At 36.8% G+C, this 25,277-nt stretch overlaps 1 protein-coding gene across 1 annotated transcript in view; it reads left to right on the top strand.

The window, feature by feature from the left end:
- The window catches only part of LOC150095239 (G protein-coupled receptor-associated protein LMBRD2), a 218,087-nt gene that overhangs the window by 21,706 nt on the left and 171,104 nt on the right, over positions 1 to 25,277 (top strand). Inside the window, exon 2 of the mRNA XM_090410332.1 lies at positions 7,693 to 7,888. Within this exon, the coding sequence (XP_090266458.1) occupies positions 7,715 to 7,888 (174 nt within the window). The 5' untranslated portion in view covers positions 7,693 to 7,714. The remainder of the gene's footprint in view (positions 1 to 7,692; positions 7,889 to 25,277) is intronic.

Consider the following 25,277-nt stretch of genomic DNA (forward strand, 5'->3'; position numbering starts at 1 on the left):
AGAGACTGAGTGAAGACCTCAAGTCTATGAAGTTTAAGAGGTTGAGTGAGATGAATTATTAAAATTCCACCCATGCAAGGCTGAAAAACTTTTTAGCTACTTCACACCTGATAAGCTGGGTGGTAGTCTCATTGAGCTGGTGGGAAAACTTTCACAAAATGTTACTGTCTCAGCAAAATTTAAATCCACATGTGCTACACCCTGCTAGCTTTGCTAGCAATGTAAACTAGATCTAACATAGATGGTACAAACATCTCTCTTGTCACTGAATTTTGTGTACTGTAATTCTGTATTTGTGTGATTCTTCATGTCAGATTATTTGCTTTCTTATACATAATTCTGCAGCCTTCTTTAATTAGATGGCAACATTACTTGCTCCTTTTCCTACTAGAAGATGATATATATATATATATATATATATATATATATATATAGGGAATTGATTTTTTTTTTTTTTTTTTTTTTATGAGAAAGAGATTTCTAGATTACTTCAACTTTAATAATCCTGTGTGAGAAACAGCAGTCATATTCATTATTTCCCTACCTATCTCACTAGTCCACCTTATCAATTTTTCTTTACTATATTTCTACATATATGACTAATTCGACCATATTCAAGGCTTTCTCACTTATACTCTCTTTCTCCTTGCTCAAGTCACCTAAGTTTCTATGCCATACCTTCCTGCTGTGGCAATCTCATCTCTCCTCACTCTTATACATTCTGACACTCTGCTTTACTTTATCTTGCCTCTACACATTCTCTCCCCTCCCTTTCCTCTCTCTCTCACACATACTCACCAGACCATTTCAAATGTAGCCCATCTATTTATTCTTGCTTCCCTTCAGATTTGCTTCATACATTCACAAATTTCATACTTTTTGCCTTACACAGCTCATTGATCATTCTATTCATTATCTTTGCTCCCCTTCTTAACTTGCTGTTAATGTTATGGGCAACACAGCCATTACCTGAACCATGCTGTTATCCTTCACCTCTCACAACAACTTCCTCATTCCCTTTCAGCATCTTTTTTTCTCATCATCCATATTATTTTTATCTATAACCACAACTAACTGATGCTTGTTCGTTTCCTCCGTGCAAAGTCCTTAGTTATCCACTCTGAAAGCTTAATATAAAATTCAGTCTGAACTAACCCTTTCATGATGATGAAGAGTCTGTGGAAGCATCACATACTAATAATAATTTACCTCATTTTTGCCTCCTGGAAACATTATTATTATTATTACATTTTGGAAAATTATGGAGACAACTACTGTGTTTGAGAAAAAACTTTAGTTTAATATAAACCAAAATCACATTCGACATTTCGACCTTTATATGAAGGTCATCTTCTGGAGCATATACACAGAAACAAGCTGCACTACAAACTACATGGTTTGTTAAAGTAACTGACCAACCGTTACAACAATTATTGGCCTGACCTCTGGTGAAAAAAAAAAAAAAAAAACCTTGCTACATCAACGCTAGTCCTATTATTAATATTATCTATTGGTTGTAAAATTCCAATGGGAGCAACAACAAGTATATATATATATATATATATATATATTAACACTATGATTATACATATGAATTCCAACCAGTTGGTATGGAATGGTTTCCAATACTAGCTGAGGGTTGCTTAGAGTCCTGAAGTATGCTGGATACTAAATATTAGGTAGGCTGAATGTGTGCCATCCAGATTCTTGGAATTTTCATGCCACCATTATTGTTGATATTTGGGTGGTTTATCAGAATTTTGCAGGCTTCCTTAAATTTTCTTTCATACCAAGTTTTTGTATGGTGTAAAGAGCGGGTACTTTTCTAGTTGATTTGGTGTAAGGTGTTGAGAGCGTGGTCTGAGAGGCCTGCTTCACCAAAATGGTTATATTTAATGTGTCTTATGTGTTCTTTCTTACATATAGGGATTGTATGTCCTGTTTCATCAATGTACAGTAAGTTACAGGTGCAGTTTTGTAAGTGGTTTAAAGGTGGCATTGAGGTTATAATGGTGTAAGATTCTGTTGATTTTTTCTGAAAACCCTTTAATGTATGGGATGGCTATGGTTTTACTGTAATATAGATTCTTTTTTGATGATGTTTTATGAAGTACTTTGTTAATAGTATTTTTGTTATAGCCATTTTTTATATAAATGTGTCGCTGATGATTTTTAGTTCATGTTTCATAGCTTGCTGGTTTGAGCAAATTGTTGTAGCAGCTCTGTTTTTAAGGGTGTTAATGATTTCATATTTTTGTGATGGGTGGTGGTATGATTTAGCATGCATGTATTGGCCAGTATGTGTCGGTTTGCAGTAGACCTGAAGGAAGATGTATGACCAGTGTATCCAGGAACGGGAGCGAGTTCTGATTTTCAATTTCGATAGTAAATTGTATGCGTTCATGTTGTTTGTTCAGGTGGCTAAGGAATGTGTCTAATGTTTGTTGCCCATATGGCCAGATAACGAAAAAATCATCAACATATCTAAGCCACACTGTAGGTTTTAGAGTGGAGGAATCAATAGCACTTTGCTCAAAAGTTTCCATATAGAAGTTAGTGATTGGGTGGGATAGTGGTGAGCCCATGTCCGTACCTTCTTTTTGTAGGTAAAATTTATTTTGCCACATGAAGTAACCGGAACGTAGTACGTGGACAAAGAGGGCCGTAATGTCGGGCAGAAATTTGTTCTGTAGGAGAAGAATTGTTTCATTGATTGGGGCATTTGTGAAAAGGGCAGAGACATCGAAACTGACTAATAAGTCATCTTTGTCGAGTATTATGTTTTTCATTTTGTTTATAAAGTGTTGTGTGTTCTTTTTATAGGAGGGGGGGGGATTTTTTTCATCAGAGGTCAGGCCAGTAATTGTTGTAACGGTTGGTCAGTTACTTTAACAAACCATGTAGATTATGGTGCAGCTTGTTTCTGTGTATATAGTGTATATGGTCCAGAAGATGACTTTGATATAAAAGTCAAAATGTCGAATGTGATTTTGGTTTGTATTAAACTAAAGTTTTTTCTCAAACACGGTAGTTGTCTCCATAATTTTCCAAAATGTGTTCGGATCACCGTGTAAGCCTAAAAGAAAGGATTATTATTAATTTATTTTTTATCCCTTTATTCACTATGCCTCTTATGATCGAATCCCCACCCCCCACCCGATGCAATACTACACATCTTTAGTTACTTCTTTCACCTTACTATCCCTTGAAATCAAGTCTTCAGATGGTCTGTTTTATCTTCTATACTCTTGCAGCATATCACAGTGAAAAACTCGATATAGATCTCACATCAAGCTGAAACCCTTCGTGATGGTAACTTGCACTGACTTATGGGCACTATTTTTAAGAATTCTCACTATCAGCGACTAACCATACATAGACATTTCAAACTAACAATATTTCAATACATCACTCCTATATCTAATCTTTAAAAAAAAAAGGGGGGGGGGAACTACAACATAGTGTAATTAAATAAACAAGAAATTATAAAATATAAAGTATATTTATGATACTAGAAACACTCTTGTTTATTTATTTAAACAAAGCACTTATGTTTCACTGTCTTTTTTTTTTGTTCATCTGACATCATCTGAGACAGTCCATAAAACAACTATGTAGGTACAAATTTAAAAGTATGTATACTCACGGAACTGAATAGCAGTTGTATTTTTTATTTATTTTTTTTTTTTTGAACCAAGTAACACTTTCATTGTTTACCCATATGGTCGACATCACATCCTGCAGAACCTTCCAAATTCAGTTCACAATGGTATGTTGTCTCATTTCCATCCTCAACAGTGTCTACTTCCATATGCTGTTTCAACACCTCATTTACTTCTACTGACAGATGCTCAAATTTCAGCCTCTTCAAGCCTCACTCACTCATTTCAACTTTCCTAATTACACACTCTTTGGCTCCTTTCAACTCAAGGGTGGCATTTGTGTGTATGTTGACTCTGCCTATGGCAGAGCACATTCAACTTAGAATCATCCACCTATGACCTTTTTTTTTTTTTTTTTTGGCTGAAAATCTTTCAGCCTCACTTTGTCAAATTCATATGTTGTCTTTGTAGCATCAGTCTCCTCCAACCATTCTGAATTTTTGACACTTAAGTTGATTTCCTTCAGTCCAACTTTCCTAAAAGAAAGGTTATCTTACTTAGAGATTTTAATTTTCACAATATCAACTAGCTTTCCTTTTCCATCTGCACAGACCAAGCAGGTAGAGATGCTGTGACATTTGCTATCACCTTTGACCTTACACAGATTGTTCACATGCCTACCAGAATACCAGATAATCCCAACCACTCTCCAAACATCCTAAGTCTTTTCCTAACTAGTGACTCTTCCAACTGTGCTATGAAGGTTGTATGTCTTTTAGGTAATTCAGACCACAACCTAATGCTTAACTCATTTCCCACCAAGCAATGCCCACACTGTCATTCCAACCAAGTGTTGTCTTACATTATAAGAATGCCAAGAGGGATCACTTTTGTGATTTCTATGTCTCATTCCCTGTTTTGGATTATTGTTTTAGCCTTCTGACCCAGACATACCACTGAATGCATCTCACCAAAGTAATCCTCACTGTCATGGAAACATAATTTCCTCTTCCACACTAAATTCCCATTTTCTAATTAAGCTCTGTAGTGTATCAAGGCTGTACAAATGAAGAATCAAACAAACTGTAACTGGCTATCATCAAGAACTCCATCTTCCTTTACTGCTTATACCTAAGCCCAAAACAGCTTCAAGCATCACTGCATCGAAAATCACTTTCAAAAGAGCCAAAAGCAGGAAACTTGCATCATGCCCAAATGGTAGGCTAGGCATGCCTTTTGGTCTCTTGCCAAAGCAGTTGACCACAACTTTTGTCCAACCCTGGTATCACTCCATTGAACCCAGATTGTGCTGTTGCATTTTCATCCACAGAAGAAGACAATCTTCTGGCTTCATATTTTTCTTTAAATGCGTGCACAGCTGCTTTTGCTTAATGTCCCTCAATCATTCCAGTTACACAACACTTAATGCTCTCTGACCTTTCACCTGAAAGTGATCAGAAAAATCTTGTCCAAATTAGATACCAAGAAGTCCCCTAATTGTGAGGCTTTCCTCCAGTCGTCTTGATTATGTCCGTTGTATAATGTGAGATTTTCACTTCAGAGTTGACTCCTGTTCTGTGTTGCATTTTTATGTTCACTTATTCCACTACCCTACACCCTGGAGACTTCTAGTCTATATACAGCTCATTCCTAAGAATGATGATAAATCCTTACTGTCAAACTATTAATCACCTATCCAAATAATGGAGAGAACTATCAACACCCAACTCTTTATTAGCTTGAAGGCATCCTACTAATAAACACCTGCCAGTATGGATTCTGCCAGTGCTGATCAACAGGGAATATTCTTTTCTGTGTCATCTCACCTTGGAAAAGTTTGGCAAATTCTAAGTGGTAGCACTTGATATCTCCCTGGCTTTCTGTTGGGTCTGGAACGATTCTGTTAAGTAAACTCATATCAATGCGTGTGTGATGGTGGTGGACATTACCCCGCTCTTTTACCTGTGCAACTAATTCTGGAGTTTGAAAAAAAGTTCTGTTCTCTCACCCACCCCTATGTCTTCTGTATATCAGTGACCTGCCTCAGTTGACCACATCAATACAAAGTTTTGCTGACAACAGTATACTGCATTCCTCCTTCTCAATTGACAAACCATGCACTCCAGATCACAACTTACATTGCAACAATCTCTACTATACTCAACCATTGATCTCCAAATCATTCTTCAAGGGGCTTGGATAGCCTTGTCCATTATAATGCTAGAAAAATGCAGTTCTGCCTTATTTCCCACAAAAAGAACTATGTTCTGACAGTCTTATTTCAAATTCTCAGGTAGATGAGATTTCTCTCCTTGAAATTACCCTGGCATGGGTCTCTCTTGGCATGAACACATTACTACCATTGTTTCCTTGCTATCCAAAAAATTAGGATTCCTAATGACAGATCTGCACATCCATTGTGTGTTGCTCACATATTTAGGTTGTCACCTGTAAGAGTTCCCTAGAAATGCTTGAGTCAGTATGGAAAATTGTATTGAGGTTGATTAATGATCTGTCTCTTACCAGTTTTCTCCACCCACTTTCACACAGGTATTTAGTTTTTGCTGCAAGCATCTTCTGTAGATATTTTCATAGTAAATGTTCATTAGAACTAGTATCAGTATTTTCTCCCTCCTATGCCAAATCTATGAAAATGCATACTGTTTCCACACAACAGCCTTCCATAATTTGACTCTAAACTCATGGAATAAGTTTTTCCTCATTATTCATCCCTTCTACTGTTGTACTCTGGAACAGTCTTCTCATCCCTGTGTATTTCCCTAGGAATATGATGCACAGATCTTCAAATCTAATGTGAACAAGTTTCTCTTCTCAAATCTGTCTTGTCCACAGTATACCAAAATATTATAACTTGATTAAACAATCTCTCTCATTGTATGGAACCAACATAAAATATTCATGTGTTTATAAAAGAGTATTTATTATTATTATTATTATTTGACACACCTCCAGGGAGTCCAAAGACTCATCGAGGGAGGGCACCTGCCCTACAACTCTGTCTCCATCACTCAATCCACCAACTGACCACAACTACACCAACGCCATCTACTTCCGACCACCACCAGTTTTTCCAGAGACAATCACAATATTCATGCTCACGGTGGGATTCAAACCCGCAGCCTTTTGGCTGGAGAGCGGATACGCAAACTACTCGGCCAGCCAAGCCGACGTTATTATGCATGGTAAAATATGAAGTTTTTCTTTCTTCGTCATGCATTTTAGTTGATAATGATGAAAATTATTTTTAAGCAGAAAAATGCAAGTTTTTACTATGAAACCAACTGTTAGTAACTAATGCTAATAGATACCATACTTTTCAGTTAATCTTTCTGACACATAAGTTGTTAGGCATCAAGCATTTTTGCTTTTCATTATATATATATATATATGGAGTTTTGAAATATTTCCCTGACAGTCATTGTAGGTTTTATATAATTCTCTTCAAAGTGAGATCTAACCTAGATACATCATTTGCAAGATGCAAAATATATGTCAGTTCTGTAAAACATTTCTGAAAAATAATATATTGAATTGCAGAATATAGCACTTACTTCCAGCAGGTTATTTCACCCATAGTTTAATGTAATACTTAACCATTTTAATGAGCAACTCATTAAAAGGGTCGTAGAAGTGGAATACCTTTGTTCTAATTATTATTATTATTATTAGGTATGACACCTCCAATGAGTTCGATTCATTGCAAAAAGACACTCCATTCCACACATCCTGCCATCTACACTAGTTAATTCTTCGTCTGCACATATCGCCAATATTTTCTAATGACTCTTTTGAAGTGTTTCACTCCTTTGTAGAAGAGTTAAACTTTTGTTTGACTTGTCAGAATAGGAATTTAAGGTGTGAACCCCAAAAAAAAAAAAAAAAAAAAAAATTGACTAGCTCATTTTAGGTTACATTTTCAACATTGCATTTCCTTTAATATGCTTGTGAATGTTTCCTTATTTATTTATTTAGTTTTTGTTATGTAAGTGTTATTTATGCCTGTTTAGAAATCAGTTTAATTCAATAAAGCAATTTAAAGCAATATTGGCCTGCTTTATTTTATTTACAGGGCCATGATTTACTGAAGAACTATGTCAGTTGGTCCACTGGTTGTTGAAATTTGCTGTACTTTTATTGTGGCTGCTTTTTTATTGCATAAATATGGAAACTGGACTCAGCATCATTTATTAGTGACACTTAATGTATTTATAGCATGGTATTTTTCTTTCATTATCATATTCATACTTCCCCTGGATGTTTCAACGGTAAGAAGATTTATGCTTAATATAAAGTATTTGAATATTGAAAATTGAGGAGTATGGATATTGAATCAATTATAAAATATATAAAATTATTGAATTATTAAATTTATAAATATACATCTACATAAAATACACATTTTATGTAAATTTTTTCAAATATTATAGTTTCAGTGGATTGTGATTTAAGGACTGTTCAAAGCTTAGATGGTAGATGATTTTCATCTGACATACAATGACCACCTTGCACGTTAAACATCCAAAATTAAATTAACAGCAGAATACATACCACTAGATGTAAAAAAGATCATAAGTTAAACTGAAGATTAGAGTGACTTGGATGAGAAGAGCTTACAACTCAATAGAAAATACTTTTAGGTGACCTTTGCTCAGCACTGAGCAGAATATTATTGAACTTTACTCTTTGTCTGAGGACATTCCATTGCACTCTTGTTTATTAGGTGTGCAGGCTCCCAGATATTGAAGAGAGATGTTATATAGGATTTGTTGAATGAAAAAAGGGCTATTGAACCACAAATACAAGTATAATGTAACTCATTTTTAATTATAACTTAATTCTTATTTAAGATTATTCTTAATTTTTGTTATTAAATAAATTTCATTTAAAAAAATTGGCAGATGACATCAATGACTAAATCAGCTACAAACATTTTGACAGTGGATACTTACCTTGGGTGTTATACATGAGGGAAAGAAATAAAGAGAAAACTTTCTCACCCCTGCAAGTTTCATCTAACTGATATAACCAATAAGAAATATTCAAGATCACAGAAATTTGAGTTTAAATAGTCTAAGAGTGATTGAAAATCTATTCTTCATTTATAAGGTAGTTAGTGGCCATTACTACAGAACATTGCCAAACCAGACTACACTTTTTAAACCAGCTACAGGTCAATGTCCCATCTGGAAAGCCAATCCAAGGCCTCATCTGTCACCTTGTGGATGTCCCATAGGAAAAGATGGGCATGACAAAATAAAACATATTTTTGTGAGTACATTCTATACTGTTATAAAAGGTTCTCCAAATTAGTAAGGATTTCATCAGAAGTACAGAATGGTTATTCAGTATATATAACATCCTTAAATTCACACCATACATTGCTGCTTTCCATGATTTTTTTTGAAACATGTGCTAAAGTGAGTTTCTCAAAAGTGAACAAATACACTAGCTGCCCCTGTAATAAACAAAAGTGACTAGTTGTAGAAGCTTTTACTGCTGAGTTACAAAGTATATTATACTTAACAAGAAATTATATTCTTTTTAAACCTTTACCCAAGCATAAGTAAACAAAGTTTTCACATGAAGTGTCTTCACCATTAGTCTATCTACTTGTATATAGAGGCTGCTGAATTCACATAATGCTAACATATGAGTAGGATCATTATCCACATATCTTCCTTTGCAGCAAGATATGTGGATAAATATTATGAATATTTATCCACATAAATATTAGGAACATAGCAAAATGTTCAGGAGACTATTGAAAAAGCTTAGAAATGGAGAAAATTCTAGAGCAATTACCTTGAGAAAATTTTAATTAAAATAAGCAGTGACTGAACAGCTAGAAAATATCTGAAATGTAGTCATAAATAACTTTCAGTATTATAATGAGCACAAGCTTTGAGAAATTTGAAATGTAGAAAGTTAGCTTGAGTAGATATTATTATTATTACATGACACCTCCAAGGACTCATCACAGGACACTCTACTCCACATTACCACTGTCTACACTTTTTAAACCACCATCTTCTGCCAACAAACAGTATTTTTGTCTGTAAATTATGTGCACTCATGACTGATTAATTAATGAATTTATTTATTTATTCTTATGGCAAAAGGAATACAGAACAGCTACAGGTCCAGTCTGGAAAGCCAATCCAAGGCCTCATCCGTCACCTTGTGGATGTCCTGTAGGCCACCACCGTGAAATTGGCGCCTTGGCCAGTCGTTCACAATATGAGTAATCGTCTGAGCCATGGGATCAGACGATTACTCATATCACAATAAGCGTAATCTAACAGCCTCCATTTATGTAGTAGGTAGGCACATCTGACCTGGTTAGTTCTGATCCTGTTGATAGATGACCAAATCTTCCTAGGAAGAGCAAAACCAGGCTGCAGAGCACAGGGATGTTCTACCGGGAAGCCGTTTGTTTGAAGATTGTTGGACCAGTATTCTCTCCACATGGCAGGGAAGCTGAAGAGGGTTCGTCTATGGACCAGAAAGGCTTTCTAGATTTTAGGCAAAGACTAGGTGGATTTATGAGAGTCTGGTGCAGGGGCATGAGTGGGTTGCTCATTGCTTTATTAAATTCTTTAATCGAGGCTTGTCTTCTCTGTATGTTTGGTAGAGCAATGTTAATAGGACAGGCAGCCAGGAGAGAGGTGCTTCTCACTGTTCCACTAATCGTGCACATGGTAGAGTTTAGCTGGGTGTCTATAAGTGTGTGCACTTCTTTCCCAGACAGGGCACAATATTCTGCTGCAAAGAATGTGAGGGCTAGTGCAGAAGACTTTAGGACTTCTGCACCACAACCCCAGGTTATTCCAGCAAGCCTTGATATGATATTGTTTCTCGTTTTAATTTTGTTGGACAGGTTGGTGATGTGCCTTTTATAGGTTAGGCTTCTGTCCAGACTCACTGCAAAGTATTTCAGGTGAGGCTCATGTTCTACCATTTTTCCACAGAAAGAAAGGTTGAGGTGTCGATTTACTTCTGCATTGTTCAGGTGAAATACTGTGGACACAGTTTTTGTTTGGATTTGGCTTCAAGTACCACTGTTTGAAGTATTCTTCCAGGATGTTCAGGTCTGTGTTCAAGGTTGATTCCAGGTTGGCAAAGGAGGTAGATTGATATAGGATCGCTAGGTCATCAGCTTACATATACTTGCTTGAGCTGGTATGTGGTAAGTCGTACGCGTAGATGTTAAAGAGTAAAGGGGATAACACAGAGCCCCCTTTGGGAGATTGCTGTGAAGGAATCTGGGCCTGCTCTTTTTTCTGCCAATATAGACCTGGATCTTTTGGAGAGAATGGATTCAAAAATCTGGAAAGTTTTTTTGCACCTTATAATATTTCCTAGCCTTAGGAGGAGGTCCCTGATCCAGACTGTGTCATAAACTGATGTTAGGTCAATGAAAGTGGCTCCAGATTTAGGTTTCTTCTGGAAGAGGTTGTCAGGGCCAGGACCTGGTCACAGCAACTTCTTCCCAGCCTAAATCCAGCTTGTTCAATTGGGAGTGCTGTTTCGATGCGTGGTGAAATTCTTTTAAGGAGAATTCTTTCAAAGAGCTTAAAGGTGGAGCAAAGCAAGGAGATAGGTCATAGATTTTTGACATCATTTGGATCTTTCCCTGGTTTGGGCATGGCAATTATTTTGGCTTCCCTTCCCACCACAGATTTGGTAGTTTTCCAGTCATTATAATTTTGGAGAAAAGGGTGGCCAGCCATGTTTGGCCTTGTTGACCGAGATGTTTTAGAAACTCAGGAGGATGCTATCCACTCCTGCAGCCTTGGTGAGTTTTAAGGCTACCTGTACCTCTTCCTGAGATACTGGGTGTACAAGTTCAGGAAGCTCGGGGCCCTTCTTCAGGATTTGTCTGATGGAAGATTGCATAGTAATTTTCCTGATGGAGCTGCAACATATCTTGGAAGTTTTCAATAAATGATTAGCCATTTGATCAGGAGTTATCTCTGTTGTGTTGTTGGTTCTGCCCACCTAATTTTCTCAGAAGCGACTAGCTTTTTCGGTTCGATGTGGTGAAATTGACTTCATGGATGGTTGAGACCCATCTTTCCTTTCTGTTTATATGCAGTGTTGCTATGAGCTCCTCTTAGCAACAGTTGGGTCTTCATTCTCTTCATATTTGGCTAAAAGTTCCTAAGTTTCTCTACTCCAGCATGGGATGTATTGTTTTCTCTCGCCTCTTGGAATAGAGGCTTTGGCTGCAGTTTTGATTAGTTCAACAAATCTGGGATAGCAACTGATTTATTGCCTATATGCTAGATAAAAAACCTGAGTTTCTGGGGTAGATCAGCTAACTCAGTTGAAAAAAAGTTCATATAGCAATTCCTTTCATCATGACAAGAATTGAACTTGGATCTTTTCAATTTGCAATGTCACATTGTTCCAGTTGCACTACAGAGACACCCAAATGTGACTTGAAATGTTAAAATATGGAAAATGTTTTAAATGGCTGCATTTCGTAATTTTGAGAGCCTAGTCATAAAGTTGAATTCTAGTTGGTTAGTATAATGCTGTTGTAGTGCCCATCTATAAAAATAAAATTAAAAAAAAAAAAAGTATTTGGAATCTTCTTGTTCTTATCATCAGAAGACCTCAATGGAGTCAAGAGACTCGTTTCAGGAGGTCCCACTCTCTCTCTCTCTCTCACTCATTTACACACACGCACACAGCTTCTCATACTTTGGCTTAAATGCATTCACTGTCTTTGCACCACCACACTTTCAGGCATCCAGTCACCTACTACTCTTTATGCAAAAACCATACTCCTCATACCCTCATTATACAGCTTCCAGGGATAGCCTCTTGTTCCCCCCCCCCCCATGTCCCTAGCCATCCTATAAAAATCCCATCTACATTAATCTGGTAATTACTCCTTACCAACTTATATATATCTTGATCTTGTCCTCCCCTCCTCATTCTATCCTCTAGGCTCTGAAATTTGAATTCTCTCAATCTGTCCTTATACTCTTCATTTAGATACCAAAAACTGACTTAGTCAATCATCTCTGAACCCTCTCGAAAACTCATTATCCTTTTGAAAACTAGGCAACCAAATATGTTTACAGTAATCAATATGTGGTCTGATCAGAGCCTTGTACATAAAATTCTTACTTCTACATCCCAGTGTTCTCATTATTATCATGATAATAATTCTCATTATTATCATTACCCACTGTGCTGTCCTCACAATTTTAGCAAAATATTCCTGAAATTTTAGCTCCCTATTCACCATCATCTCCAGATCTTTCATCTCCTCTACCTCGACTCTAAGAGCTGACCTGGTTGGCCGAATATCCACTCTCCAGCCAAGAGGCTGTGGGTTTGAATTCCACCAAGGGCATGGATGTTTGTGATTGTACTACTAACCATTTCCCCCTATTTACTACTTTAACCTGTGTGCTGGCACAGCATGACCCTTGATGTCTTTGCACCATAAAAATCAAAAATAACTAACCTCTTCTAAGAATCCCCAATCTTATACTCTGCATACCATCTTTGTTTCCCAGATTTTAAAACCTTACACTTTGCTACATTGAACTGGTTTCCCAACACACTCACCCATTCACCCAGTCTATTCAAGTTCTCTTGCAAGTCTACAACATCTGTTATACTCTTCATAGTTCTCTCCGACTTTGTATCATCTGATATAGAGATGTTTGCAGATGATTTCAAGCCCTTTCCAATGTCATTTACATATAAATTAATTAAATAACAAGAGCCCCAAAATAGACCCCTGGAGTAGACCATTAGTAACTTTCCTCTTCTGAGGGTGTTGCTCACCATATGCAACATGCTGATGCCTATCAGACAGCAGTTTACCATCCAACATCATCTGTTCCAGATTAATTACCAGCTTGTCATGTAGCAATCTATTGAAGGCCTTTGCGAAATCTAAATACTATTGTAATCAGGTTGCTAATAAGTAAGCAACCTGCTTATTAATAAGTAAGCAGGTTACTAAAACACAGCCTTCCTTTAGTAAGCCCATGCTGTCCATCAAAGAGAATTCTGCTGCTATCGACCCATTTCTGAATCGGGGTCTTCACTAGACTGACTCTCTAACATGTTGATCACAACTCTAGACATGCAGATTGGCCTATAATTTGAAGCCTTAGTCTTATCATCCCTTTATGAAGCAGAACAATTTTGCCCTCTTTCCACTCCTTTAGAACTTGGGCCACTCTAAGACTTGTTAAAAAAGTAAGTTCATGCTGTTAACTCCCTTGAACATTCCCTCAAGACATGTGGTGATTACCATCAAGTCTTACTGCCTTATTGACACTCAGTTCCTCATACTTCCTGCTCACTCACCATCAGTGGCTATTCCTCCTCCCCAAAGCATAAGCAAAACTTCTGCAACTTAAGAGCTGTTTGAGTAAATTTAGATGGAATGAGAGTGAAATTAGCCAAAAACTCAAAACTAGCATTGTATAAGTCACTGTACCAATAGTGTCTTGTATAATGCAATCTGAAAGTTGGTTCAGAAATAAAGCATTTGATTAAAGACTAGAAAATCACACAGTGTGTGTGTGTGTGTGTGTGTGAGAATTAAAAAGGAAGATATTAGAAAGGAACTTAATATCATTAGCATTCAAGAATATTTGCACACATTTTTGAATTCTCTGTTCACGCATTCCTCAGTAAACTAAAGTGATATCATTACTTAATCAGAATGGGAGAAGAAAGGTTTATGGAAGAGAAAAGTATATGTAATGCTATCAGTATTGCAAGCAACCCAGAGGAAGAGGTGAATTGATGCAGTTAGTAGTGTGTTAGAAAACCAAAATTTAAGATTTGACACTATTGGAGCCACAACAAATAATAGATGAATTTAGAAAAAAAAAAAAAAATGTTTGATGGGAAGCAAATAAACTAAATTATTGTACAACTAGCTCACTATAGAAAATGCCATTTTAATAAACTACTCATTCACTATAATAAAAAGGTGAAAATTCCTGAACATCACTATAGCAAATTATGCACTATCAGTGTTTCAGTCCTTAAGAGTTTGCTGGCTTGACATTTGTATTTGCAAAGTATGTACTATCAAATGGTTTAAATCTGATTTACTATTATGTTATTGTGCCGCATATGTTTTGTATGTACTATGCAGTTCTTTGCATGCATTTTAGATACTATGCATTGCAAATTAGTCAGTATGCACAGACTCACAAGACCCATTTTAAATAATGAAGCACTAACTAAATTTTGTATTTAGGATTGCATTAATTTTTCTTTTATGCTTTCTACCTAATTCTATTCAACTTTATTGTAGTTGATCATGCAGATTGTTAATAAAACAATGCAGGAATTTTATTTAAACCCATGTTACATTCATTTATATTAAAGGAAAAGATGCTACTTCAAAAAAGATGACTGTATGGTACAGTCAATTCTTGCTTAGCAGATAGAATGGTTTTGCTTCTATGGGAATCAAGTTATGACACTGAATCTTAAGCCATTTGTGTTAAAGTTATTGATTTTTATTACAAGAATTACAAAGATCAGAATTTTGGTCTGCTGATATTCTTGGTTCCAGGTTGCATTAGTGATCAGACTTTTTTAAAAGAGTAGCTGAACATAACTTGCAAATTTTGAAGTATCATATTCATTTCATGAAAATATTAGTCTGAAGGCATTATTTTTTTTTATTTTTTTTTCCTCCTCTCCTTTGCAGGTGGATGATACAACTTATTATAGAGGTTATATCTTTCAAGTGAACTTTATCAGCATTGGAATATAGTCATTTCTTACTTAGCTTATGTCTCCCCATTTTCAGAAAAGTTGAATAATGGAAGTGTTATTATAGTCTGACCAAGTGAAAAATAAACTTTCAACATCTTTCTTTAAATCCAGAGTAAATTAATAAAAAGGTGGCACACCATTTGGCAGCTCCTATAGGAGGCGATGACCTTGCTAATGCTTCTGCCTTGGTATCTCCACTTGGGCCTGGCTCCCACTGAAGAGACCTCAATAAAGGTCGAAACTAGTCTGGGTAGTGGCCCTTTCCTTAATGCATAACATTATACATATCCGCAAGGCGATGTGTTTTGCATTATGGGAGATACTGAGATAGAAATGTTGGTAGCTTACTCCACCTTTGCAAGGAGTCACCCGGTGTTGTACCACTTTACCCCAGTCCTGAAGATACTTTCAGGTGCAAACTTTATTTGCACACACTTGGATAAAGGATTAAACTAAATTTATTGTAGTCTGACCAAGTGAAAAATAAACTTTCAAAAAAAAAAAATTTAATGGAAAGAAAACAGCATAAAGAAATACTTAAATACAGATTTAACAGTTTGCTGTATTTTACTTCTATCATTTGGCAGAGACATCTTCAGAGATACAATATAAACATTGTAATAACACAAATAAACATTGAAGATTATGATTACATGATAATTTCTTGAAGTCTGTAGGCTTCAAGTGGAGGCCCTAAATATTATTCCAAACTATCCAATATTCACCCAAAATCTAGCATATATTACTTTTAACTCATATGGAACTCACAACAGACTTTGATAACTTTTTCCACTCTCCAAGCAGAAAATATAGTCCTCACACCTTTGCAAACTGCACTCTTTCTCAATTTCCAAGGATAGGCCTAGTTAGCCTGCCATTAGACCTGCTTTGAAAATTTTCCTTGTATTAATCGTATAAAAACATTTTAGTAATTTGTATGTCTTAGTCATATCACCCATTTTCTGCCAATTAACCAATTTCTGTAACCCATAGATCTTCAATCTATCCTCATTATGGTTCATTCCATAGACCTGCCACCACCTTGGTCACTTACCTCTGGATTCTCTCCTCCTCCCCAAAAAACTGAGGTGACTAGATCTATGTGCAGTAGTCAAGATGGGTCTAATCAAGACCATGAAGAGGTATGAGTATAATAACCTGCTTATCTCTACTCATCAGGGTATTTTTCAGCAACCAAGTAATTTAATGAGCTGTTTTAGCCACTTTTGCAATGTGCCTTGGATTCCTTGTCCACCCTCACCCCTATATCCCTGGAGTACATTTCAAGCAATATATTGACATCCATTCTCCTTTGTCAGTACTGCCGGTCTACTTAAATCATCTTTATCTCTTGCTCTACCCAATTTTGCATCATCAGCAAAAAGTTGAGCATTTCCTCTCAGATCATTTCCTATATCATTAACATACAAATTAAATAGGATTGGCCAAGTACAGAACCCTACAATGCACCACTAGTCACAGGCCTTCTACTGGGCTCTACTGCTGAATAAGCTGCCTGGTATCGCTCCCTCAACAGCTTCATATCCATCCCCATGTGCTTCAATATATTTATCAGAATTCCATGTGGTATCCTGTCAAAAATCTTTTCAAAGTTGAGCAGTATTGCGGTATACCTATATTACCTTTATTCAACTCAGCTGTCACTGTATTATAAAAGGTGAGTAAGTTACTGAGGAATGACCTGCCCTTCACAAAACCATGTTGCCCCTATAGTATCCCATTCATGTCTACCCATTTCTGAATTTTTCCCTTAACTAATTTCTCCAATACCTTGACCGCCACTCCTGAGATGCTAATCAGGCTGTAATTTGCCTCAATTGAAGCTTCATTTATATAATGGAACTATTTCCTCTACTTTCCATCCCCTTGAGAACAATCCAGAGCTGAGGCTCAAACAGTGTGGTCATAGGCACTACCAGCCAAGCCCAATCTTGTAACATGCGAGCTAGTATGCCATCTAATCAGTTACCTCCTAACCATTGGAGGAGGTAACTGCACCACTAATTTCTTCTCATACTCTGATTTTTTTTTTTTTTTTGTCTTTCTCATCATACTGTGACCCTTCTAACCTGTGCTTTGGAACTGCTCGTGTGCCTGCTGGTCATCTTTCTTTTTTAATACATTCCACAATTTTATTTAATTATTTATCTTTTGTGCTTAATGACATTATTCATCCATTTAACTTCCACTTGATTTATCCTCCTGACTAGTACTTCCCTTAAACACTTCTTTACCGCCTCACATGCACTTTCAGCATCCATCCAACCCTTGCAGTTTCTCATGCCATGTCATTGCTCATGGCAATCTCCTGAGTTTCTCATACTTACTAGTCCTGTAGTTCTGCATATCCTCCTTCTTAACTGAAAAATACACGCATTTAGCCACCACCCAGGTCAACACCTTATGATCATTCTCACCATTTAGCAGCAATGCAGTCATCTTGGTTACAGACAGATCCTCTGATGCAGTTACTAGATCTAGCACTCTCAAACACTTGGTAGATTCCATCACATGTTGCTTCAGGTAATTATTCCTTTGTAACCATATAAATTCCATTTTCTTCTATCTTCTATGCGTCCTTTTTCTCTTCCAATCCGTGTTCTTAGTTGAAGCTCACCATAATAATTACTTGCCCTCATGAGCTTATTTGTAAATGCATGCCATCCACATTATCCTTCACACCCCTTGATCTACAGGGTGTCCCAAAATTCACACAAGAAGTAATTTTGATAGAAAACACAGGTTTTTAATTAAAAATTGTAATTTCTTATTGATTCATAAAGTATACAGTATAGGGTTATGCATGGAATAGCATATCGGGTAAATAGCCTCCACGGCTCTGGCACATATGCACTCTTTTGTCGAAATTTTCCATGACCGTTTTGCATAAATGTGGCTGAATTTCATTGATACAGCGCTCAATTTCCTCCTTCAAGGTGTGGGTAGTCGTGGGCTTGTTGGCATAAACCTTAGACTTCAAAAAACCTCAAAGAAAAAAGTCCAACGGCATTAAATCACATGATCTGGGCAGCCAATTCTGATCGCCAAAACGGGAAATTACACGACCAGGAAATGACTCATACAGTAATTGAATTGTTTCTCGGGCTGTATGGCATGTGCACCGTCTTGTTGAAACCACATGTCGTCCACATCCATATCTTGCAATTTAGGCACAAAAAAACTGGATTATCATGTCGCAATAGTGAGCACCATTAACTGTTATTGCCTTACCAGCCACATTTTCAAAGAAGAATGGACCAATGATGCCTCCAGCCCAAAATCTGCACCAAACAGTGACACGTTGTGGATGCATTTGTTTCTCAACAATCACTCGTGGATTTTCTGAACCTCAAATGCGACAATTTTGTCGAAGCTATCAAGATGAAAATGAGCCTTATCGCTGAAGATGATTTTGTTCGAAAAATAAGCATCCACTTGTTCCATAATCCATTCAACGAACTCTCTTCGCTGTGTGTGTGTGGTCAGTAGGCTTCAGTTCTTGAGTCAATTGAACTTTGTAAGCATAAAGATGCAAATCTTTCGTGAGAATACGCTGTAGAGAGCTTCTCGAAATGCCCAATTCAAGAACCACAGTGTCGAATTGATGTTCTTGGACTCTCAGCAACACTCTCATGAACTGTTTCGATGTTTTCAGTTGAACGACTTGTTGAAGGACGGCCAGAGTGTATAAGATCACTAATTGATCCAGTTTCCTTGAATTTTTTAATTAATCTTTTCACAGTTCATAAAGTTAAATCACTATTCCGACCATATTTTGTACGAAAATTGTGAACTGTAGCTGCCAAACCTTCATTATTTTTAAAATATTGCTCAGCAATGAAAATGCGTTGTTCTTTCGTGTAGTGCTCCATTTTTAATAACCCTGAACTGTTGGCTGTCACGCTGTCTTTTTTTTCTCGTTGGCAACACTTTACCGCACAAATGGCGCTAAATTTAAATCTTGCGTGAATTTTGGGACACCCTATATAACAGCAACCAACTGTTGGTCTCTATATCACACTGGATGGCCTCAAATTTGCCATTTTTACTGACCTCCAATTTAACTCTTACTCTATTTGGTTGCACTTCATCAGCTATCATCATCTGTACCCATCCCCCTTAATTCTTTTCTCTCTTTATCCTCCCCGAAAATACTGTACTTTTCACATTCTCTCCCTCTAATTGTGTATAATCCTCTGTTAGCCATGTCTCATTAATGCAAATAATCTTTGGCCAGGAAGAAAAGAACTAACCAGTGTCCAATAACTCCTTGTTGTTCCAAATGCTATTGAAATTAATGTACATAAACCACATTATCCCTAGTTCCACCATTATCCTTACTAGCTATCCCATTCTGGTTTATTACCAGCAATACTAAGGCTTTTTTTTCTTTTTTTCACATTCTCACGTTCATTTACCTCATTTGTATCCATGGGCTAATTCACTAGCTCCACCCCACCAAATAGTTATAGTTTCCCTGATTTTGCACTTCCAATCTCACTTCATTCAACAACACCTTCCAGACTGTGATGCCAAATACATTCAAGCACAAACCATCCACTTTGTATAAGGCCTTTTGTCCATCAAACTCAGTCCATATATCCACATTATTCCTCCTGCATAATTGATGTAGTGATTATTATGATCACTGCATCTATTATGATCTTTTTATTTAACATAGCTCTGTCATACCTTGGCAACAAACTCATTATTATCTTAATTTTCTCTTTTGCTTCTTTCAGTATTTCTTTCATGTCTTCCCTCATAATCATACTTCTGTCCTTTCAAATCATTACTCCAGCAAAAACAATAAACTCTTCCACTTTGCCTTTCTTCATTCTAATAGCCTCACTAACATTGTTACTATTTGCACCTGGGAAGCACTATTTTTTGACTCTCTCATCAAGCACATCTCTTATAATGGAATCACAATAAGACTCTTTCCTATTTTTACTTTTTTACTTAATCAAGCATTCTTTTCTCTTTTCTCTCACCTCTTTGTTTTTGTTCTCAGCTGAGCCATTGGCAGACATTTCTGTGTTTTCCTTGCTTACACCTTGTCCTGTGTAAGCACGCTATCTATCTTCCTCATTATAGCCAACTTTTCATATCTTTCATACTACTGCTATTTTTTTGATCATCACTTTTGCTCTCACCTGACTCTAACCTCTGCTTCACTATTGCATACATTTTGTGTTAGGTTTTTAGTCTAACATTTTAAATTTCTAAGAGGCGACACCCTCTATATGAGGGTGGTCTGAAAAGTTCTCTGCCTCAACTATAAATGGCAACGCTATCGGCAAGATTTTTTTTTTCTAAGTTAGTACATCTGTCATAAGCATCCGTGTGAAATTGCAAGTCATTCTATCAAGTAGTTTGTTTTATACAGCTGTCTGAAGCAAAAGTGTAGCCTGTATCCCTTAAAATGGATAAAATTGAGTGTCGTGCAGGTTATAAAATTCTTTGTAAAAGAAGGTTTAATGCCAAAAGAAATTCATTCAAAGTTCATAAAAGTTTATGAGCACTCTTCTCTTCATTTTCGACAATTAAGCAATGGGCTGTCAAGTTTAAACATGGCCGTACCAGCTTTGAAGATGATCCATGTTAAGGATGTCCAAAAAGTGTAACAACACCAGAAATCATTGGTCAAGTGCACGATATAGTATTGGATGACCAGTGAGTCATCCATCTGAAATATGCCTATAGTCTCATCAATTTCAGGTACTGAAATTGCTGAGACTATTGGCATTTCAAAAGAACATGTAGGATATATTTTGCATGAAGAATTGCATGTGAAAAAGCTTTGCGCAAAATGGATACAGTGCTTGCTCACAGCAGATCAAAAATACACTCACAAGAAAATCTCTGAACAGTGCTTGGAGTGTTTTAACAAGAATAAAACTGATTTTGTGTGTCGATTTATTACTATTGATGACACTTGGATTCACAATTACACACCAGAATCCAAACAGCAGTCAAAACAGTGGAAAGAATCACAGAATCACAGTGATTGCAGCTGTAGAGGGGTATTTTACAGATCTTACTGAGAAATGGCACTGGAATAAATGTATTAGTCTTAAGGGAGATTATGTTGAAAAATAAAAATAATTTTCAAATTATAAATTCGTTTTTTAATTGTTAGGCTGAGAACTTTTCAGACCACCCTCATATGCAAAGTATTACTGTTGGGTGGAAGACTGAGAATTAATGTTTCCCAAATTTTTAAATTTAACACAACCATGTGTATTTAGATTAGCATGGATTTTTAAATTTGCTGCTTCAAAAAAAATTAAAATTTTTCAAATTTGTATTTCAAATTTATTGCAGTGAACCATAGTAGCTTTGTTTCCCCCCCCCCCCAATCCCATTTGATTCTGTGCAAGACTTCTAGGCAGTGCCGGATTTACGTATAAGCTAAAAAAGCTACAGCTTAGTGCCTCGCAATCTGCCAGGGCCTCAAATAAAAAAACAAAAAGACCTGATGTAATTTAAAACAGTAGGGGGGGCTCTGGGTTTTGTATAGCTTAGGGCCTCAGCAAGTCTAAATCCGGCCCTGCTTCCAGGTCATAGTTATGGTGACAGTTGTATTTCTTGTGTTCTTCACGTAGATATTGGCAGATCACCCAATTTATCCATAATGTGATACATTAAAGAGGTCTTTGAATATTCTTCTTGTGTTTAAGGTATACTCTTAATAATTCCCTAAAAATATTTGACTCCTTATAGAATCAAGCAGTTAAGTTGATTAATGACCTCACCATGTTGCATTCTGTACAAATATTTCCAAATGACTGTTCTTTAGAAACGGTAATTTCCTTTTTCCTCTAAATCTGTTAAAACATGCTCTGCAACTGTTCAACACTTCCAAACAGTTGAACTCCTAACTCACAGATCAATATTTTCTACTTCATTGATTCCTTTTATAGTGCTGTGTTTTAAAGCAGTTTCTTTTCCTACTGTCATCAAATCTAATGCTAACAAATTCATACTTTCTCAACTTTCTTCTCATCAATGCTTAGGTATGTAGGTTGAACAACCTCTTTTGTGTTGACTTGTCATAAAAATTAAGTAATTCACCATATTTATTCTAGTGTAACACCAGTTCCAGTTTGAATTAATCTGTTATTTTCATTTGACAAGAGAAATCTTCAATTGGACATTTGCCAATTTTGAATCATCAAATCTAGTTAATGAAAGAATGAAGCAGAGCATGTTTTCTTCTCATCCTTTAGAGTCATCTCTACAGGTAACATCATCTGACTGATAAGTTGAGAAATAAATGGATTTTGACCAGTTATTCTTCAGCTGGTTTACTTAGTTAATTACACACACACACACACACACACACACACACACACACACACACACACACACACACACACACACACACACACACACACACACACACAGAGAGAGAGAGAGAGAAAGATGAACTAAGTACTGTGAAATTACAAAGTTAACTACATTTTAGAAGTGGCTACTTTGCTAACATTATTGTTTCAAATTTGAGAATGCACAGGGTGCTTATAATTAAAGTTCACATTTTGAAAGACTGTAACTGGGTAACTACTAAGCTTAAAGATTTAATATTTAACATAATGGTATGCATGTGGCAATGGAATTTTATTTTGTGCAAAAACTGACGTTAGTTTTAAAATTGCCACAAGGGAGATACATGACACTGCAATACATGTAAATTACATATGATATTCCTAGTACACAGTGAAGCACTGCAACTGTATCATTTATGTAAATGTCCTCAATGATGTATGCTTCAAAAGAAGCTCCTATAAAAGCGGATAGTTGCGGAATGTCAGTTCATTGCCTGTGAGCAGAAATGTTAAAACACAATGTCACATTACCAAAGGATCATGTGCTTCTTGTGAAGTTGTTTTACCAAAATAACAGCTGTGCCTTGACAGCATTGCAAAAGTTCAGAATATTAAAGGGATTAAAAATGGGTGCAAACAGTTTATGCAAAATGATCCAGAAATTTAAAGAAACAGGTTCCTTAAATATCAGATGCGTGGTAGAGGACTGAAGCCCATCGAACGGCAGGCACTGGAGTAAGTGGCCACAGCATTAGAGGAAGTCATAGGAAGCAGCAGCAGTACACAGTCTTTAGACAAATCTGTAAGCATGGTTCACAAAGTCATAAGACAAAGTTCTGCTCTGTTATCCTAACAAGATTTCCTATGTTCAGCAGTTGCTTAATCCTGAACTCAGGTACACAAGAAACATTTACCCCCCAGCTTCTTGCTTGGGCTGAACTGGACAATGACTGGCCATGGAACAGTGTGACAGATTCAACTTCATTCATCGATGGTCACCGTTTGCTGTGGTTTTACAGTGGAATTCATTATTGGACCTTTCTTTTTTTGAGGAGCTCGGTCATGCTAGTTTCATTACCTGCACTGTTAATGGCCAGCATTATACATCTCTCTTAGCCAATCAGGTGATTCCAACACTTCAACATGATCATTGCCTGGATTCAACAATTTTTATGCAGGATGGTGCCCATCCTCACATTGCTACCCCTGTCAAGCGGTCACTTCAGACACATTTTACCAAGGACCAAATCATCAGCTACCATTTTCCTAAAACGTGGCTAGTGTGTTCATTGAATCTGAACCTCCTGCAACTTTTGGCTGTGGAGACATCTCAAAGATGTCTATCATGGGCAACAAGCACCCACATACTCCCTCCCACCTATTGTATGGCACTATAAAATTGCAAAGCAGGATGATCTTCACAACTTCTATTCCTATGGTGTCACTAAAATAATCCTCAATGGTATGGAGGCATTTATTCCCCATTCCACACTACATTCCCAGTTGTTGACCAAGCCCTAGTTCTTAAGGTACGTTAAAGCAATACAAATGAATCGAGCATACCGCAATTGGCTCGCATCCAAAACTCCATTTTTCTTTCCAAAGTGTGAAATATCTACAAGAAAACTATCAACTCATCCAAAAATATTTTAAAAAGGCTAAAAGCAAGAAACTTGTATCCTAATCCACACAGCAGTCACGCTTTCTGGTCTCTTGCCAAAGCCATCAAAAGCAACTTCTGTCCAATCCAGACTCTACTACTTATACACCCAGATGGTTCTGCAGCATCACTACCCACAGAGGACAACCTTTTGGCCCCTCATTTCTCTTCTAATTCCTGTCTAGTCAACATGGTATATGTCCCCAACCATTCCAAACACTCACCCATAATGCCTCCTTTGATCTACCATCAGAAAGTAACCAGAAGAATTTTATCCAAATTAGACACAAAAAAAATCTACTGGTATAGATGGCATTCCTCCAATCATCCTAAAGGTATGTGTACCAGAACTGACTCCCATCCTACATCACCTTTTTATGCTTTCATATTGTACTCCTATCTTTCCTACAGATTGAAATTAGCCCACCTATAACCTTTTCTTAAGAAAGGCAACAAATCCTTACCACCAGGTTACTGGCCTCACCTCAGTTCTTGCAAAAGTGTTGGAAAGAACCACCAACATTCAACTCTTTTTGTTACCTTGAAAGTCTTCAACTTATGAAGGATCATCAACATCAATTTCACTTGCATAGATCAGCAGGATATCTACTTATGTCACTCATCTCTGGACAAATACCACGGAAAAATTTGACAAGTCTTAGGTGGTTGCTCTTGACATCGCCAGGGCCTTTGACCAGATCTGGCACAAGGGTCTATTAAATAACCTCCCATCATTTGGATTCAACCTCACACATTCATTCAGAAAATCTGATTGCTAGTTTCTGGATGGATGTGTGTGATGGTTGAGGACACTCTGTCTTCTAATTATGCAGCTAATGCTGGAGTTCCACAGGGGCTTTGTTCTCTCAC

The sequence above is a fragment of the Typopeltis vanoorti genome, chromosome 20, assembly GCF_054136105.1.
Source record: "Typopeltis vanoorti isolate ZY-2024b chromosome 20, IOZ_Tvanoo_1.0, whole genome shotgun sequence".
Classification (NCBI taxonomy): domain Eukaryota; kingdom Metazoa; phylum Arthropoda; class Arachnida; order Uropygi; family Thelyphonidae; genus Typopeltis; species Typopeltis vanoorti.